This window comes from Pituophis catenifer, unplaced genomic scaffold (genome assembly GCF_029215685.1).
Source record: "Pituophis catenifer annectens isolate HBS135680 unplaced genomic scaffold, rPitCat1.0.hap2 SCAF_3, whole genome shotgun sequence".
Taxonomy (NCBI): domain Eukaryota; kingdom Metazoa; phylum Chordata; class Lepidosauria; order Squamata; family Colubridae; genus Pituophis; species Pituophis catenifer.
In genome coordinates this window covers 114,283,747-114,304,135 of record NW_027256883.1, presented here as the reverse complement: position 1 = coordinate 114,304,135, position 20,389 = coordinate 114,283,747, and the positions used below count along the sequence as shown (strand labels likewise).

Here is a 20,389-nt window from a genome sequence, read left to right as displayed (position 1 = left end):
ACAGCAAAAGTTACCACCCAAATATGTTACGTTTAGTTTATTTCCCTCCTGTATTATTTTGATAAATAACTCAAGGCAGCTAACATACCTAATACTCCTTTCTCTTCCTATTTTCCTCACAAGAACAACCCTGTGATGTGAGTTGGGCTGAGAGAGAGTGACTAATCCAAAGTCACCCAGCTGGTTTTCATGCTAAAATGGGACTAGCACTCACAATCTCCTTGTTTCTAGCCTGGTGCCTTAATTACTAGACTGTACTGGGCTATATATACATTATGTATACCAGTTCAGGGTTTGTTTGATTTCACGATGCAAGGAAGTTGATACATCCTGTTGTATGCTAAGCTCGGCCTTTTTTGGCTTCTTCCATTGGCAACTAGATCTGGAAAATACTCTGGAGGAGGGTATAGTGCTCTCTGAGAAAGTCCTCTCTCAACCCAGTTGTTTTTGACAACTTTTGCTTAGCTTCCAACCTTGCTGCAAAGTTGATGGAAGTGTTATTGGCAAATCAACTACAGAAGATCCTAAATACCATAAAATATATTATCTGGATCTTTATCAGTGAGGATACACTAAATACCACTGATTGCTTAGGTTGATCATCTTCATTAAGATCAAGATAGGAAAGTACATCTTGTGGTCCTATTTGGTCCCTCAGCAGTATTCTATAAAGTTACACACATGTCTGCAAGGGTTGGGAGGCAGAGGTATTATTTTACGGTGGTTTCAGCCCTAGTTGGTGAATGGGGAAGATGCCACTTGAATCTTTGGTATCTTTGATGTGGGCTACTTCATTGCTAAGTGTCTTCCTCCAAAGAAATTTAACATCCATGTGAAATAAATTGAGAGGTCATTTGGCAGTTCCAAGTGATGTGTCATTAACATACTGATGACCCTCAGTTACACATCACCCCTGCAATTCCAGTTGAAAATGCCATTCAATTCTTGAACCAGGACCTGGAGGCTGTTAGGATTTGGATGGTGGAAACAAACTCAGAGTAAATCCTACAAAGACAATTGCTGGTTTTCATGCATGTTGCCCTTATTAAGTAACTGTCTCATTAGGCAACCATTTGCAAATACGGCAGTAATAAATGGTAGTGAATGGTATTTTAAAAATCATTTTTGACCAATGCACGCACTTACTGCCAAATTTCTGCAACTGACAACACATGCTAGAGTGAAAAATAATGCTTGTGTTGCTGCACAAATATCTTTATTTAAATGAGGCAGCAGCAATCAACATCTCTTCTCCCCTCTCTCTGTGTTAATTAGCTACCATTTGGCTATAACTGATGCTGATGAACAAGAACTATGTGTAGATATCAGGGCAGTCTGGAACACCCAAAGGAGTTGGTTCATAATTTACTAATCCTCCTGACTCCCAGCCCCTGCTTATGTGGAAGTTATGGCCAGGGGAGCCTTTATCTAGCCTTAGCTGGTGAACCAATTATAATCCATGCATTCTACAAGGGATTGCCTTTGGAGAAAACCTGGTGTGTAGACTTCTGATATCAGAACTCTATTAAGTTGGAATAGCGCCCATCTTGAAGTCACATTATAAGTTGCCAAAAGTTACCTGGACCCAACTGAAAGTCCTGGTTGTTCTGACCCAGCCTTAACAGAAGCAAGAAACAGACTCCTTATCACGAAAACCCCCTCTTTATTTACCTCTTGTGAATTAATTGCATTCATCCACTGAAAAGTCCAGGCAATAGTTCTTCACAGACCTTTGTTACCTTCACAAGAGGGTTTTTTTGTGACAAGGAGTCTGTTTCTTGCGATAATTGCAAGGCTGTGGGTCCCAGCCAAAAGGCTGCAAATTAAGTTCTCGCAAGCAGTCTTTGTGGCACGTAACACAAAATATGAACTGTTGTCTCCTATGACAATCAATCAGGAATCCCCTTTCCTTCTATTTATTCCCCAGCCAGGGAAGGGCCATTCAATGTCCATGTGTGCTTTGCTTCCTGAATCGACTCCTTGTCCTCCATTGTTCCCCTCTTTTACGTATATGCATCTGGAACAGGGCCCAGCTGTACTTCCTCCTCACTCATATCAGTCTCCAAATGCAGCTGCCTCTCCAGTGGCTGGGAAATGTCAAACGGCCTTGGCTTTATCTCTGTGTCTAACACAGAGCATCCAATAGAGCCTTCCCCAGACTCCAGAACTGGCCCAAGTTCCTCCCCAACCTCCTCATCATCCGAGTCTGGCGGACCACAACACTGGTTATCATCTTTAAAGCTCTTTATGAAACTTCCTGCAGTACCAGGAGACATCAGGCAACTGAATCTGCCCATTTGGTCTAGTCACCAAGAGAGGGACTATATGGCAGATCACCATCTATGACTGGTTTCGTGCCACTGTGATGGAATGTCCACCAGACCCTTCAAATGTGGAGAAGGGAATAGGGTTATTGTAGAAACACTTTCTTAGACCAAGAAAGATAGAAGTGTAATAAAACTCATCTTATTTCCACTGAACCCCACCTTACGTTTGCTAAATATAAGATGATTTGGAAGATTGCTTTGGCAGACTTTTAAGATTCTATTAAATTACCTAGCTAGCAATAAAGACATTCTAGAAATCCATGTTTTTCTTATTTCATGAGTTTGCTATCTCCAAAGCACTTAGATAGCAACAATACCCCTTTTATGAAATACCCTCTATATGGCCTCCTGGCATTTTGAAAACTAGCCGAACAGTGTTGTTGTAGCAGATATTTAGTCTTTAGGTTAACTTAATAGGTCCCACTAGGGACTACTAGCACTGGGAGTAGACATGCTTTCTTTTATTTTCAGTTCTTTACTTGCGTAGAATTTCTATGTGCAGCAGAAATTGTGTCTCCTACTTTAGTGTGAAGTGATGCGTTCAGTTTCACCAAATCAATCTCACCTCAGTCTCCTGCCCAAATAAAGTGCCAATAGATTGCTGCTGTCCAGATACTTTAAACCAAGTTCTTGCAGCTTTATTTATTTAATTAACAAATTTATATAGCTAACCATATATCAGGAGGAACTCTTGGTGGCAAACAAAACTGAAAACACATACTGTAATTAAAACTATTTAAGTAGGGGAAAAAAACCATAATTGAAGCTTCAAATAAATTCACTGCAGTATGCCAGTTCCATGAACCTCCTCGCTCCAGTTCCTGAGAGAAAAGTCAGAAGTCAGCCGCCCCTAGTTGACATGATAGAGAAATTGCAGTATACAGTTTGTGTTCATAGTCTTTTTTTTCCCTCTCAAATATTGTTCTGAGGAAAATGTCTAATAAATAAGGCATAATAAATAACCTGTTTTTCCAATATCCCTTTTATTTCTAGTTTCAAAACTGAAAGCAGCATGTAAGAGTGCAATCTCTCTGTCTCACATTCAGACAGAACCCTAATCATTAATCTCTACAGTAACTCTGCCAAGTTGCCAAGGGTTGGTATTTGTAGCTATATGCAGTAGCACAGACAGCGGGAACCAAAAATCAAGAGATTTGCTTCTCAGTTAAAAAAGGCGAAAGTATAAATCTAGGACTTGGTGGCACCACTCCTTCCCAACAGGGAGAGCATTGCCACTATGCCTGAAGTTCGGCACCATCATTAAAAGCGATATTCTCCTCACTGCCTACCACACTCGTGGGCGTCTGCCAGGCCTTTAAGCACAGTTACATGATCAAATTCCTATAGGAGTTATGTCAAGTACTTATAATGCAATTATGCTGCTTCAATACACAGAGTAGTGCAGTTCATGACAAGGAAGGGGAGGAGGCGATGGGAAGGGACAGGAAGAATTTGATGGAGAAGGCTGCAAAGCCTTCGTTTAGATAATTACCAACTCTGCTTGCCCGCAACAGATTTACTCTGTCAGAAGCTTAATTTCTGTTATAAACCTATATGCCTTGTGAGTGCCTGCTTGGCCAATATTTTGACAGCAGCTGTACAAGTTTATAGAGCATGCCATATAGCAAAGGTGAAAAAAGAAAGAAAGAAAGAAATCTCTACTCAAATGCAGGTATTAAACTGATTCTTTCACATTTATGATTAAAAGCAGCGGTGATTGTCCTGAAAGAATGGTAAGGACCCTTTTCAGCAACTGAAAAAGGGTGAAATTATACAGTAGCTTTTTAATAGAATTGATATAGTGACACAATACCACAAAATGGGACATCAATTTGCAGGGTAGGATTTTATTATTCGGTAAGTGGACGCTGGCAGACAAATGATTTGTCAATTCGGAAAGATCTGTGGCTTAGATGAATCAGTGCCTGTAACTTTTGTCTGGAAATTAGTAGGATAATATTTATACAAGTATATTGCAAACAATAAATGTTATTTGAACTGATAATATTTGGAAATTGGATGCCAGTCAGGTGTTACTATATCAAAAATTATGGTTAAAAGAGGGAGAAGCGTTGTTTTTTTTAAATAATACATGAGGATATGAGAATTCAAATATAGTGCTCTTATGAGATACAGTGAGAAATGATATGAAATGAGTTGGTTGTAACGATTTAGAAGCAATATCCAATAAAATAATTTTGCACCAGCCCTCTCTTTCCTCACTTTCCCTTACTCACATTGTACAGCACTGTAGTCCATCCTTCCATGGTAATGCACTGGAAGACAGTCAACACGGCAAAGAGGATGTTATCAAATTGAGTTATCCCATCATTGGGACCAATCCAGTCTCTGCACTCATAACCTGCAGGGCATCCCTGCACTCCACAGGGATGTGGCGGGTCCAGCTCTTGTAATTCACCTGTAGTCAGACAGAGGTGAAATCATTTTTTTAACGTATGTATATGTAAAGGAGCAATGTCGACCAAGAAAGTTATAATAAAATAGGAAGCTTCTATATGCATTTCTTTTATTTATATTTTACGTTTTCCTTGAACGGCACAAGGTGAAGACCATGAGGATTTCCCTTACCCCCAATTTATCAGCACAAAAACATTGTGAAGTGGGCTGGCTTGAGAAAGAACAGTTAGCCCAAATTATCCAGCCAACCAGTCCAAGTCTAGCATTGTAATGTCTGCAAGACACTTGAGTATCTCTAGTTCCTCTCTTCCAGGAAAGTTTGGGTTCCTTGCATGGTGGTCAGTTTGGTCAGTATCAAGGGTTTCCATACTGCCAAGATCCAGGGAACTGCTGGTTTTTGACATCCTTAACTCAGAGCTTCCTGTTTACCATTATGATCATGAAATGGTAGAAGCAGTAGTATATTCTGTCCATCTGACCATTGCACTGATCTTTTCTTCTTAGTTACAGAGTATTGATGGCTATCAGAAAGAATAATGGCCCTAAGGAGAGCATATATAAGCATGTTCTGCTTCTGGCCACTACTTTTGGTGATTGTTTATTCCTAAAATAAGTAAGTAAGAGTGGGGAAAATCCTCAGGGATGACTCACACCCTGGTCAGCCCTTCTTTATTCTCCTACCATCTGAAAGGAGATATCGAAGCATAGGCAGCTGCATAAACAGGCTGAAGAACAGTTTTTATCTGTGGGCTGTCAGACTCCTGAATGAAAAATAACTCTACAACAACATAGTACAATTGACTTGCGGGGCCGCCCCCAACATGCAATAAGTTCACATGGTGCAATAGGACTGAGTGTTTGTTAGTAGGATTCTCTGGGCTAGGGTTTTTTTTTTGTTTGTTTGTTTGTTTTTTGGTCTTTCACTGTGAGTTGTATTGTGTTGGGGGGGGCTGCATGAAGGGAGGCTCAGCCAATCTCATTGTACACATGTACTCTGACAATAAAGGTTTGAATTGAATTGAAGTAGCAAATGTCCCCCCTCCCCAGATCTGCTGTGCTGCCTTCCTTGTGATGGTGGCGGTAGGTTCCTGAGATGACAAATACACCATCTCTTCTTCACGGAGGTTTAGCAAAACATAGCATTAGATTTTGTTCCCAAATATAGCGTTTTAACTTTGGCCATGAGGAAAGGGATCCATTTTTTTAAAAAATGGAGAAAAAATATAGACCTCTCCCAAGTATAGACATCTCTCTTGGTGCACTCCGACCTCCTGATAATTTTAAAAAATTCCTTTAGTTTAAAATAAATAATTGAAAGAAATAATTAAAATTTTAAATTAAATTAAGGGAAAAAGTTGCCAAAAAGGTGTACATGGGAGTAAGTGGAAAGGAGAATAACAAATAGGAAACAGTGATACAGATTATGTTCTTTCATGTAGCCTATGTATTTGCTAAAGTTAGAGGGTTTTTTTTTCTGAAATGGATACTTTATTCTTTAATATGACAGTTAAAGGTTTGAGCTGCTCTTATGTCTTGTGTTCAAAGAAGATCTAGCCTGGGTGTGGAAAGGGAGAAGTGAGGAGACTGGAAAGAAAAGCAGAAAACTAGAGTTTAGTCTGGATTTTTTTTTTTTTTTTTTTTTACTATTTTTGCCTTGTATCATCAGGACAGTGATGGGATTCAAAAAATTTTACAACCGGTTCTGTGGACGTGGCTTGGTGGGCATGGCAGGGGAAGGATACTATAAAATCTCCATTCCCACCCCACCCCAGGGGAAGATTACAGCAAAATCTCCATTTCCTCCCAATCAGCTGGAACTCGGTAGGCAGAGAATAGATGGGGGCGGGGCCAATCAGATGTGATATTTACTGGTTCTCTGAACTACTCAAAATTTCCGCTACCCATTTTCCAGAACTGGTCAGAACCTGCTGAAACCCACCTCTGCATCAGGACTTGGCATGAAATACAAATGTGAACAGAGGTATTCAAGATTCATGGTTAACAGGATATGGGGAAACAATGACAACAACAAAAATCATGTTTTGTTTTCAAACCATTTCTGCTGCTTGAATTACAGTAAATATTTTTGCCCAGAGGGCATGTTCAGACCTACAGAACAAATCTTTCTGAAGGATTGTAGGTTAATTAGAGCCATAGCTGTACAGTGTTTTAAAATTCCAGGACTAGAATAAAGTCAGAAGGGAGACGGCAATATCTCTTACCTGAATTGTTTACATAGCAAGCCTGATGTAGCTTTCCACTATAAAATTCTAGGCCGATAATGGCAAACATCAGGATTGCAAAAAAGAGAAGGAGACCAATCTGAAGCAGAGGCACCATTGCCTTCATGATGGACTTTAGTACGATCTGTAAACCTTGAGAAAAGGAAAAGGAGAAAAATGAAATTGAAAAGAAGAAGCACCAATCAGCACATTATTCCCTTTGGGAAAAGCAGAGAGACAAGGAAGTGTCACACTGTGAAATATGTTCAGAAAAATTGTTATTGTCTGGCAAATGCAATATTATAATCAAGGGAAGACAACACTCTAGCAAGCAGGCAAAGCTTATGTCACTGAAGGCGGAGAAAGCAAATATTCATCTCCCAAAGGAGCAAGTTCTTTCCCATTAGAACAAACCTCCCAATTTTTTTCTGCAGAAGAAAATACTTCGTTTAGTCCAAAGTTTTCTAAAGTTTAGGTTTTCCCTAATGTAAGATTGCAATATTCAATTTTTAATAATTAGTTACATTTGCCAAATTTTCTAGATCAAGCAAAAATTATTGTGATTTCCTTTCTTCAGCTTATTCTGTTTAGAGTTGATAAACTAATTTTAAATACCAAGTTACATTTGTATTAACATAAAACTTTGAATGGATCAAAAATATTGTAATATGCCAATGTATATATAAATGTCACTTTGAAACCTTTGTACTTACAGTACTTTCCTAAAGTTTGTGTTTTTAATCTCCTGTACATTCATTTAATTCCTACTTTGTTTTCCTTTCATTGTACTTGTAAAATTAATAAAAGTATACATCTGAAAAGAAAAGACTCTTCCCCAAAAATTGTGAAACAAATATATCTGTAGTTTTTCAAAGGATATGCAAGCCTTGGGAAATATATTTTTCTTGTCACCAGTGGCTCTGGATTCGATCACCATATTGTATATTTTAAGTGAGCAGATGAGAATTTTGCAGCCCAATTCAGAGCAACTGTAAATTGCCGAGTCAGAACTGATAATGATGGCATGAGTAACAGTAACAGAGTTGGAAGGGACCTTGGAGGTCATCTAGTCCAAACCCCTGCTCACGCAGGAGACCTTTACTAGGAATTCGAACCACCGAACTGCCGACCTTTCTGATTGACAAGCTCAACATCTTAGCCACTGAGCCACCTAATAATGACTTCATTAGAGTAGTCTCTCACCTTTCATTCAGAAGCTCAAAGTGCTATTTCCCTGTCCACAATAACTCTGTGAGATGAGTTGGGCTGAGACAATAACTTACCCAAAAATCACCCAGTAAATTTTCATGGATGAGGGTGAACTAAAACCTGTGTTTCCCCAGTGCAAGTCCAATGTTTTAGTCACTGTACAATATTGACTCTCTGGAATTTCTTCTGACTCCAAAATAAAAACTCAGGCTTTTTTTCCTTAGTGCATGAAAGAACAGGCAACCCTCAGTTAAGTATAGCAATTGCGACTGGAATTTCTGTTGCTAACCAACATGAAAAGTGCAACATCTCACGATTGTGCCACTTAGCGATAGCAGTTCTGATTGCCATCATTCAGTGAATTCCGCACCATTGTTAAGAGCACCGTCTTGTTGACCACCAGGTGGTCAACATTTGCGACTTCCTGCCAGCTTCCTCATTGACTTCGCTTGTCAGAAGCAAATGCTGAAGGTTACCAATGGTATTCTCATGACTGTGGGAATGATGTAACAGCCAGAACTTTGAGGTCCAGTAAGTATCATTCTTTCAAGCAATGTTGTAAATTTAAATAGTTGATGAACAAGTGGTTACATGAGAACCACCTGTAATCTTTATTGAGTAAAACTGGAAATCTTCTCAAAGCACATGGGCCTGATTAATGGCTTATTAGCTCACCTGACCATTGACTGCCCTAATACATCTCCTCCTTTTTGCCAGAGCCAGCTAAAATGTCATAATTGCCAGCTCTGACACTATCCTAATTTATTAGAGTTCAGATCAATTTGGGCGGGTCTGGTATGGTAATCTAGTAAAATCATTGTCGTTCCAGGTAAAACTAAGTAGTGATATATGAATATAGTATTCTAAACACGTGAGAAATAGATGGGACTACTAATTCTTAAGGCCTCATCTTCTCAGCATTCTCCCTTTTCAGCATCACCTTATAAGTATATTCAGAATTAACCAAGTCAGGTTTCTTTTCCTTAGTTACCGATCTACCAAAAACCTTCCTGAATCAGAGGATCAGCAGAGATACTTGAAGCCTGTCAAGTCTGGTTGTTGAAGATATGTTTTATTTAATATCAATTTTATTTAATGTTTTATTTATTTAATATTACTTAATTTTAAAGGCCAGTCTGGAATTGTATGCAAATGTCCTGATTCTAATAGAATACCTCTATAGGAAATAAAGATGGCCATTGGAAACACCAACACTGCTCTGCAAGAAAGGACTACAACAGTAGGGCAAAGTGGGAGGAGATAAACCAGATGCTTACTAGGAATGCCTGAGACAAGCTTCAAGGGTCTGAGCACTCGTACCGCCCGCAGAGTCCGCAGGTCCACATGGGTGTTAAAATGTGCTCCTGCTGTTGCAAGGATGCTAGAAACAAACAGGAAGAGACAAAAGTTACTAAACATAGCCCTTGGGTAATGCACATATGCCTGCCAGCCTCCCTCCCTCCCTGCAGGAGGGGGTGTAACACACACCAGGCACCTGACAGCCGGAATTGGTGCACCTTACTCTATGCTATGAGTCAACAACCATTTCTTAGCCTAATCTTAGCTGAGCAGCAATTAAAAAAATACACACTAGCTTTAGAACTCACATTTTCCAGTTCAGTCTGTGCCTTGTGTTAGAATTAGGAGTTGTAAATTCAATACATCAGATCCTTACCAAGAGGCTTGAATAGGAAAGTCTTGGGAATTTAGCAAAATTGTCCCTCAGAAAGGCACAATTCTCAAGGTACTAATTTGCCCCTTATCCCTAAAAAAAGCAGCCCAATTTTGTGGAAATTAAAAAAAATGTTGAAGGGATGTTATTGTTATTGTAAGTCTCTACAATTTTAAGACATCACTTCTATCCTTTGAACAGCCCCCTCCACCAAAAAGCCCCAAAGTTTGAAATGTTGGATACCTGCCAATCTGAGGCTATAAATTAGGTACTAAAAGTTCCATACTGTCCATGAGTACCTATCCTGTAATAATACAAGCTGATGGTTTCCAAATATGTTGGAAATACAGCTACATATTGGCCTGAAATTCTAGGAGATTTAGATGATGAAAGATACATCAAAGACTGCCTTTTAAGATGCACAGTGTGTGTACACTACTGACTTTGTTTTGGTATGTTTTAATAATGGTTTCTATCTGTCATCTTAGGTATTTTTAATTGTGGAGAGGAAATGGATTGGATCTTTTGGAACTCAGATGCACATAGATCCCCTTGGAGGCAATATGCAAAGTTAATCATCAGTAAGAATGGATTATATTTTAGCAACCTGATTGCAGCATCACCTATGGAGCACATAGCATATATTCCATCTTGTCCACATTTCCTCAGTGCTTCCCACCCCCCCTCCCTTTCCTCCATTCAGTTGTGTCTGAGGACAAGCCCCTACAGTTTTCTTAGCAAGGTTTTTCAGAAGCGGTTTGCCCTTGCCTCCTTCGTAAGGCTGGGAGAAAGTGACTGGCCCAAAGTTACCCAGTTGGCTTTGTGCCTAAAGCAGAACTAGAGTTTATGGTCTCCTGTTTTTAGCATGATGCCTTAACCACTACATCATATATAATTGGTGTTTTATATTGTTATTTCACTTAAAAAAGAGTGGTTTTGGTTTCACTCTCTCACCATTCACCTCCAGCTGTGCAGCCTGGTTCCGCACAGGCCACAGGCCAGTATCGGTCCATGGTCCAAGGGTTGGGAACCCCTGAACTAAAGGGCAGAGAATGAGCTGAGAAGTGAAAGTCATCTTGAGTAGCAGTAAAAACCTCTGGAATATCTATCTCACATAACAAATGATCAGCATGATGGGTGCACAGAATTGGACATAAATGTATGTTTTTTTTAAAAAAAGGTATCACATTACATCTCTGAGTACCCATATGTGCAGAAGATTTCCAAGATAGAATACTCAGCATTGGCAGAAAGCATTTCCCTTTGAGGAAATACTATAATCTAAGGCAGGCAAATTAAAGGCATGTTTCTCTAGCCCAGGGGTCTCCAAACTTGGCAACTTTAAGACTTGTGGACTTCAACTCCCAGCAAAACCGGCTGAGGAATTCTGGGAGTTGAAGTCCACAAGTCTTAAAGTTGCCAAGTTTGGAGACCCCTGCTCTAGCTTAATGTAAAAGTCACTGAAGAACCACAAAAGCTGTCTGATGTAAATAGCTAGATCCTTACAGGTCAAAGATCAATCAGTCCAAATAAAGAATTAAAAACTTGTCTAACAGGTTTGGGAAAATACAATGTGTAAATCTCACAAAGACTGAGAAACTGTCTGAATGGTATAACTATATTCCAACTTCTCATAACAACATCAAGGACTATAGAACAAGACTTTCAGGCAAATTACATTATAAGACCCTTTGAAATCAAATTTGGTAAAAATGTGTGCTTTCTGCAGTAATTCTAAGAATTCAGAGATAAGGAGGAAATGGCAATGCCCCCCCTCCCATATTGAAGGTGTCAGGATTTCCCCAAATATTATAAAAACGTAATAAGGAATCAAAATAAGACTTTGTTGACTCTTCACAGTTGTAGATGGTGTGTAGGTGTTTAAGTTCTTTGGCAGCTGCCTCAATCTAAAGTGATTTTTCCAAACAAGATTTCTTTCTTTCGTTAAGAAACTGACAGATGCTTTTTATCAATATTTAAAATGATATTTATTGAGATGAATGAGATGAATTTCAATAACTAAGTTATTTCTAATTCAGAACCCTGGAATTCTTTTCTGTTGAATTTTAGAACTACTTTATTCCTTAATACTTTAAGGTAGACTCTTCCTTACTTTTTTCCACTAAAATCAAATGAGCTTGGAGTGGCTGTTTACAAACTATATCCTGAATCCTTTTCAACCATGCACTGATCATTATAATAGCTCAGGTTCTGTATACTCTGAGATTGCCTTGTACAGATTCGCAACCAAATCTTCGCTCTTGTAGGCAAAGTGACAATTTAGTTGGCAAAACATATTTATGTAGCACCAGAACCCTTAAAGATCTTCACCTATATTGCAAGCTAGACTGAGCCAGAAAAGTCACATTGAATTAACTAAATTTTGATGCAGAATACCACATGTTTGGGCTCCCAATCTCCCAGCTTCTGAGCCACTTGAAGTTGACATGAACCTAATTGCCCATCAGCCATATATGTTCCATTAAGGGCATCTACTTGCAAAAGATCTCTTTTCCACAAGGTAACACCTTGTTGATGCCTTGAAAGAAGGAGTCATGACAAACCACTTCTTTGTGACACAGCCAAATCTCCATAACTTAGATACTTCCCTTAGGTAGATAATGGAGCTCTACTAATTCCCAGCTGCAGCAATTCAATGCTGAAAGGCAGAAGGATGGAATGATCGAACATAGTGGTATTTCCTCTTTGCTTAGCCTGAGCTGCAATTTCTTGAGTCTTACATCAGTCCCCAAGCAGAAGTGGATTAATGTAGATCCCGTAACAATTCCAAGGTATCCTGATGAATGAGCTTTGAACTGCTCAACTTTCATTCCAGCCAACTTCTGAACTAACACATGCAAATCGGCAATAAGCTATTCCACAGAGTAAAAGTCTATGGAGATTCGCAGTCATCCAGGTCATAGTTGTCCTAAAGGTGCTTTTTCAAAAGACATTTCATTTCTCATCCAAGAAGCTTCTTCAATTCTGACTTGGATGGAAAGCGAAACATCTTCAAGGAAAAAACAAAGTCCAGTTGTCTTTTGAAAAAGCACCTTTGGGATTCCACAGAGTATTTATCCTTTGATACAGAGCAGATTTCTGAATTAGTGTAGTAGTCACCTCTTTGATAGATTCAAAGGTAGCCTTCAAAAGAGTTTTCTCTAACTTACACATACACAATAGTATATGAACTACACTGTAAATACAAATTATAACCATGGGTTTAAAATACATCTGTCAAAGAAGGCTCATATTATACTTTTGGATAGGGTTCCTCAAAATGAAGCTAGGTCCTGACTGAAAGAATTTAACTTTTTTGAAGACTTTGAGAAATCCATAACTTTATTATTACCATCCTCTGGAGTCGACCATAACATCGTATAAAACCCCTTTCCTCAGAAAACACTTGTTGAAGTTACACACCAATATGATTGTTTATTCTGGCTACATTATTAATTAGAATATGTCTAATTTGTTGCCTTTGGGGTCTGCTATATCTATAGATTATGGGAGAAGGCCATTTACAGTTTATACAGATACAATAAAATTTTGGTTTTATATCTCTCCTGAAATTTATAGTTAGCCCTCAACTTGCAATTGGTTACTTCATAACTGTCCAAATTACAAGAGGCTAATCCCTAATACACAGACATTTTGAGCAACTGGTGAATGGCTTGCCTTTAAAACAAGTTGCAACATCCTATGGTCACATGATTGCAATTTGTGACTTTTTTTGCTGGTTTCTAGCAAAAAAATGCCCATTCAGAAGAATGCATTCACACTTAAGACCACAGAGTTCCCTTTACGACTGAAAGGCACTTAATAACTGCCACAAAAAAATATCATAAAATCATATTCAGTCACATGGGTTCTGGTCTCAGTTGTGGTCATAAATCGAGGACTATCTGTATCACAATACAACAAAATAAATATGTCTAAATGTATCAAAGTAGTTTCAATGTATATAACATGATGGTTAAAACTCCTATTAAGATTAATGTTATTAAAATGCATATTACATATGTATATATATATATATATATATATATATATATATATATATATATATAGAGAGAGAGAGAGAGAGAGAGAGAGAGAGAGAGAGAGAGAGAGAGAGAGAGAGAGAGAATGAATGTTAATTCCCATTAGATTTAATTCAGATAAATAACTGAATGAGAAAAAAAATGGCTGGCTAACATCCCTAGAATACCTTTTGACATACTGTAGTTACCTTATGAGGATTGTGGCTTATCTACCAAATTTTCAACTATATCACTGGGCTTTTACCTTAACATCCGTATTTTTCTGGAATTAGACTTATTATGATTACTTTTCTCTCTGGGCCCATTTGGCAGATGTTAGAATATTAAACCAGGATTTTCATTTCATGCTTGAAAAGCAGCTAGGCATATTTTGTCATTAATAGTAAGCAGTTATGATTTGATCCCAAATCACATGAGAAGTTGATATTGTGGAATAACTCAAATCCGAAAATAGTGGAGAAAATGTTTTATTGGAATGCTTGGTCTAAACAAGGATTAATACTTTAAATCAGAGTTTTTTTAGTGTTATTTTAAATATTTTGCAAGATTATCTTTTGAGTTTGACTTGCCTTCGTTATATACCTGGGGATCTGCACATCTGGAATGTGTGTTAACAGCATGCCCCTTTAGCAGCTCATACAAAGTTCAACAGAATTAATAGAATTCAACAATGCAGCTTTTTATTATTATATTATATTAAAAACTAAGATTAGTATTATTTATATATTTGATCCATATATATATATATATATATATATATATATATATATATATATATATATATATATATATATATATATATTTAATTTGATTTATATGCCGCCCTTCTCCGGAGACTCAGGGCGGCTTACAATGCGTTAAGCAATAGCCTTCATTCTTTTGTATATTTTATACAAAGTCAGCTTATTGCCCCCACAAACTGGGTCCTCATTTCACCTACCTTAGAAAGGATGGAAGGCTGAGTCAACCTTGAGCCTTGGAGAGATTCGAACCAGCAGTAATTGCAGGCAGCTGTGTTAATGACAGGGTGCACTAAACCACTGTACCATCAAGGCTCTTTTTTTTATTATTTTTTTTAATTTATTTAATTAATATATTTGATCAAACCTAATTGATTTGTTCTGATTTCATGTTAACATATATGTCAATGCATGTTAAATATATTTAAGGGTTTCAATGTGATATTAAATTGTACTTAAATTGTACAATTATTAAATTGTACAATTTAATTGATATTAAATTGTACTCTTAAAATATAAAATCTGTCATTGTATGAAGAGTTTTGCCTTTATCAGTCTTGTGGCATAGCAGTTAATCCTGCATAACTGGAATGAAAGTCATTCTCCTGATTTCAAGGAATGGTCCGGGATATGTTTCTTAGCAATTTTTTAAAGTCTTCTTTGCTCTAAATATGAGAAATGGACACAATGTTGTTCTATGGTCCAGATGTAATGATAAGACCAACAACTGAATTAATTTCATGTATCCTTATCATTTGGATCTTTTCATTTTGTTAATTTGGGTATGGTGGGTATATTTAGTTCATTCATTCATTCATTCATTCATTCATTCATTCATTTATTTATTTATTTATTTATTTATTTATTTATTTATTATATTTCTATACCGCCTTTCTCCCGTAGGACTCAAGGCGGTGTACAGTCAAGAAAAATATAGACACATAAATATCATAAAATTGCTAATTAAAATTATTACTTAGTTTGGTCAATTAAATAAAACCCAGAATTAGATCACATTTAAAAAATCATTCACATGTTCATATGTTTAGCCCCGCCTGTTGGAACATCAGGGTCTTGAGGGCACGGCGGAAAGCACGGAGATCAGGGATATTCCGTATCTCCGGGGGCAGTTCATTCCAAAGGGTTGGAGCCCTCACAGAGAAGGCCCTCCCCCTGGGAGTCGCCAGTCGACATAATTTGACTGACGGTACCCTGAGTAATCCCTCCGTGTGAGAACGAACTGGTCGGTGGGAGGCTATTGGTGGCAAAAGACGGTCTCGTAGGTACTCAGGTCCTAAGCCATGGAGCGCTTTAAAGGTGATAAATAACACCTTGAATCGCACCTGGAAGACCACCGGGAGCCAGTGCAGCTCGCGTAGGAGAGGTGTTACATGGGCGTAACGAGCTGCGCCCATAATCACCCACGCGGCTACGTTCTGGACCAGTTGGAGCCTCCGGGTGCTTTTCAAGGGGAGCCCCATGATTAAGCCCCACTTAATCATTATACTGCACAAGGCCATTAAAAGTTCTTTCTTTCAACACAACTAGGTGTGCCAGCCCATTTGTCATTTTGTATAATTAAATCCCAGGCTCCTAAACTAATTGAGGTGTTGGTTGTTGAGAATTGCTAGTTTCTGACATCAATTTAATTTTTCCACAGGGTACAATCAGCCCAATGTGGAGACAGTTTTGTTAAGGTAGGATTGTTTCCTAAGGTAACAAGTGACAATATTTCAAGATCAATGTTCTTCAAAACAGGAGGTACACACTCCTTTAAACCATCAGTGTCATAAAGTGCTAAATGAATGGCACAAGGTTTTAGTAGAAAGATGGACAGAAGACACAAAGACTAAAATAAAGGCCAGCAAGACTTAAGTTGGCTCCTTCAGAAAATCTAGACCCAATGGGCAATACCCTATATTGCACCTATATCTCCTGAAATTAGCATCACTTCAAAAGAATTGTGGCATCTAGGATCTGATCACCAATGTTTGCAAAAAGATTGGTGATACATCAGATTCTTTGTTGATCTTTTATTTTTCTATTGTATTATAAATGCATTATCTTTTTTTCACGCTGCATGGCTTCTAATATGTTCTTTTAAACGAATCAGGCAAGTCAGTTAATTCAAATAAAAATGGGACAATGTTTCCCTTTCGAAAAATTTATACATACATTTGCATTTACAAAAACTTCAGTGATGGGAGGCAGCACCTGATACAAGAAGGAAGCAAAGAAACACTCTCACCCAAAGAAAGGATCCTGTGTTATTCAGGGACAACAGAGATCAAATGGAGACAAGAAAAACCAAAAAACAAAAATCAGACTGAAGCTCACTGAGAGGTGGTGATGACATCAGTGGTGGGTTTCAACCTGTGTTACCCCGGGTTTGCTTCATGCACGTGCTTCGCATGCGCTCCACGCAATCACAGTATATTAGGGAACAGCTGAGACGTGGCAATTCGCTCTGCCACACCTTTCAGCTGGGCTAAAAACGACCACATATAAGGTATGTGTAACGCAAGGGCGGGAGGGACAACCTAACCATCAGAGAGAACCGGTTCGCTCTCAACTCACCATCGTCACTACCGACTCACCCGAACCAGGCCGAACCTGTAGAAACCCACCACTGGAAGACATAACATGCCCCCCAAAATATCTGGTAAATCCTGGGTACAGGATTGAGTATAGAAAGAAAAAGAAGAAAAAGCCATAAAATCACATGATAATTAGGCCAAGAAGCCTAATTAGAGGCCTGAGGTAACAATGTTGCCAATCACTTCATACTGGCTCTGAAATACATCTGGCTAGATTCATGTACCTTGAATAATGCTTAATGCCAAGAGAACCAAGAGCTAGCATACTGTATACTTCAACAAGTGATCCTTTTTAGAAGATGAATTACAGTGAACTACATTCTGTGAAAGAGTTTATAAATTTGGAGTGCAATGGGATAGGTTGATAGAGTGGTCAGAGACTATTACCAGGTGTTCAGCATTTGCCTTCTCAACTGGTACTGATTGAAAACATCCTAGAGCCTGACTCTGCTTAGGTGTCTAAATGTAGCTTGTAAAAAAATTGGAGGAGGTTACAAATAGAGAAAAATAGAGCACACACAGGCTACATCGCCTAAATTAAGGAATCGACTTTTCAAGTTTTATGCAGCCGCCCCGAAACCAGGGAAATTGGGTCATTGTTCTACTAATTCACCTAATTACAGGCCAGCATTACTCTTGGCAATGTCTCCCTTGCTGGGCAATTAACCACCTTTATTTTTTATTATGATCATTTCCCTCTCTCCAGTATACAGTTGGATTTAAAAAAAAAAAAAACTGGCTCCTTTCAGTAACAACAGTTCTGTTTCCTAGGATACCAAGAAAGACAAAACTATTTCACATTAACTAAATGTGCTGTGGTAACAGATTTGTTCCCCCTCTTTGTCTTCTGTTTATTATGACAAATCTGAAAGGGGTGAATTGAAAAGTATAGTTAGCCGATCCATCATTAGATTAACCAGAAAAGTTGATTGTGGCTGAGGTTCTTGTCAGACTGATTGCTATAAAGTCTTGTCAACAACTCCATGGAAGCCATGTTCAGTGGCTGTGTGGGCTAGATTCTATGGGAGGGTGAAGAAGCCACACTCAGATTCAGTTTTCCATTTTCAATTCCACTTTTAAACATTTTTACCCTTATTGGCAGGGTTATTTACTTGTTGATCAAATGGGATGAAAGAGTTGTAGATTTCTATTAAACATGAATAGGTGCAATCTAGACACAATTCTACAACTGGAATAGAAATGCAATGCATCTTTAGGTGGTCTATTGGCAGCCTTTTCCTCATACCTCTTTCAGTGTGCTTTTCTCCTGCATTCAAAGGAGGTGTGCTGCTTGAGAAACTGCTACCCCATAATATTCCTCTTGTGCCTCAGACTTCACAGTGCAAAGCTGCTGCCCACACATGTATGTGAGGTGGTAGTTTCTGCTATTGTTGATGAAGGGCCCATTTGAAGATGGGGAAGCAAGCAGAGGTTCTGTCCCCCAAAAATCCCTTTCCTTCCTTGTGCCTCTTCTCTTTGCTGCCCAAGCACAGATCTTTTCACCAGAAGATTTCTCCAATCCCCAAGTCCATTTCCCTCTAGAAAGCATGGAACACAGCAACAGCAATTGGAGCCCCAGAGATCACTAACTTTTCTCATGGTCTTTCTCTATATGATATGGAACAATCACATAGAAAAGGGCTTATTCCATGGTCTTCTGGAAAATGTGGAACAAGGATATAGCCTTGGATGCAGCAGGCAGGCATCTACTGGAGAGTGAGGGAGAGCAGGGATTATTGTGTGAGTTGTGATGGAGATTACCAGTAGAAATAGCAACAGTATCAAGGTCCAATGGGTTCAAATGGTACTTTTATATATCCTTCTAGCCTGTGGGAAATGAAAAGAATACTGCAAATAAATGCTTAATTATATAAATGATGGGTCAGACTTACTGTAGTTACTGGTAATGATGGATTGCTGGCACAAACTGCATCTCACAAAAACTAGAAAGTATTATTTGTTATATGCATTGCAAGCTTGATTGGAAAGCTTTAAACTGAACCCTGTGTAGATGCTAAAAATGAAAATCCCATAGTAAAGTCCTCAGATGAAAATAAAGTGTCTTGGTTGATGAAATTTATTTATTTATTTATTTATTTTATTAAATTTGTATACTGCCCTTCTCCTGCTGGACTCAGGGCAGTGCACAGCCAAAATAAAAAACATCCCAATACAAAATTTAAAATTTGTTAAAAGAATTACACACTTTGGCCCAAAATTTAAAACATCCCAGCTAAAACCCATAGACAATTAAAATCTAACATCTCAAAAATGGACTGTTCAGATGATTCAGTGAAAAACCAGAAAGGACATAAGGCTCATGATTTTCCTTATCTATTAATCAATGCCCAGTGGACTATATGAGCTTGAGATATAAAATGCATATATTATTTAATCTGTATAAAAAAGAGTTTGTGGTGTCAAACTTCACACCCAGACTTGGCAATAAATTATAGGTCTTCACTAAATCACAAATTTCCTTAATCCGTATAATCTATATATATATATAAAAGTGAAATACCACTCATGCATCATCACAAAATCTCCACAACCATAAAACCTACAAACTTGAAATTTGCCACGTATGTTCCTCTTGGCTTCTAGGTGCTCACTAAGAAAGGATTTTTTGAAATGAACATCAGATCATTAGTATTTCCTATATTATTATTAACACACTCTGATGCTAAGGAGTTCTACTCCCCCTCCCCACCTGAAAAGAAATCTGTTCCAAATGCAAAACACAAGCAGAGGAGAGGAGTTTCAGTTTTAGTTTTACTTTCACAGCAGCAAGCAGGGGATAGGATAGGGGAAGCTTCTGTGGGGAAAGACTGAGGAAGAGAAGGGTATAGGATAGGGGAGGCTTCTGTGGGGCAAGGCTAAGGGAGAGAAGGGTAGAGGAGAGGCTGATCGTAACTACTCATTAATTTTCAAGCTGTAAGTGTTGATTTATCAAGCCCGATCACACAATTTTGTAGCGAAGCATAGATATCCAGCTAGTGGATACATAGTTTACTCAAAAATTGAATTCAAAGAAGACTCATCAGTGGTTCCATCAAAGTGGAGAAAAGGAGGTGCCATAAACATCAGTCTTAGGTCCTTTTTTGCCTTACATACAAGATTATTAATCTTGATAAAGAGGAGAGGGAACACTTATCAAGTTT

At 38.3% G+C, this 20,389-nt stretch overlaps 1 protein-coding gene across 1 annotated transcript in view; it reads right to left on the bottom strand.

The window, feature by feature from the left end:
• CACNA1E (calcium voltage-gated channel subunit alpha1 E) overlaps positions 1–20,389 on the bottom strand; it is a 285,148-nt gene that overhangs the window by 175,100 nt on the left and 89,659 nt on the right. Inside the window, exons 4-6 of the mRNA XM_070941053.1 lie at positions 9,454–9,557; positions 6,968–7,120; positions 4,565–4,746 (exon numbers count right to left, since the gene is read on the bottom strand). Coding sequence (XP_070797154.1) covers positions 4,565–4,746; positions 6,968–7,120; positions 9,454–9,557 — 439 coding nt within the window. The remainder of the gene's footprint in view (positions 1–4,564; positions 4,747–6,967; positions 7,121–9,453; positions 9,558–20,389) is intronic.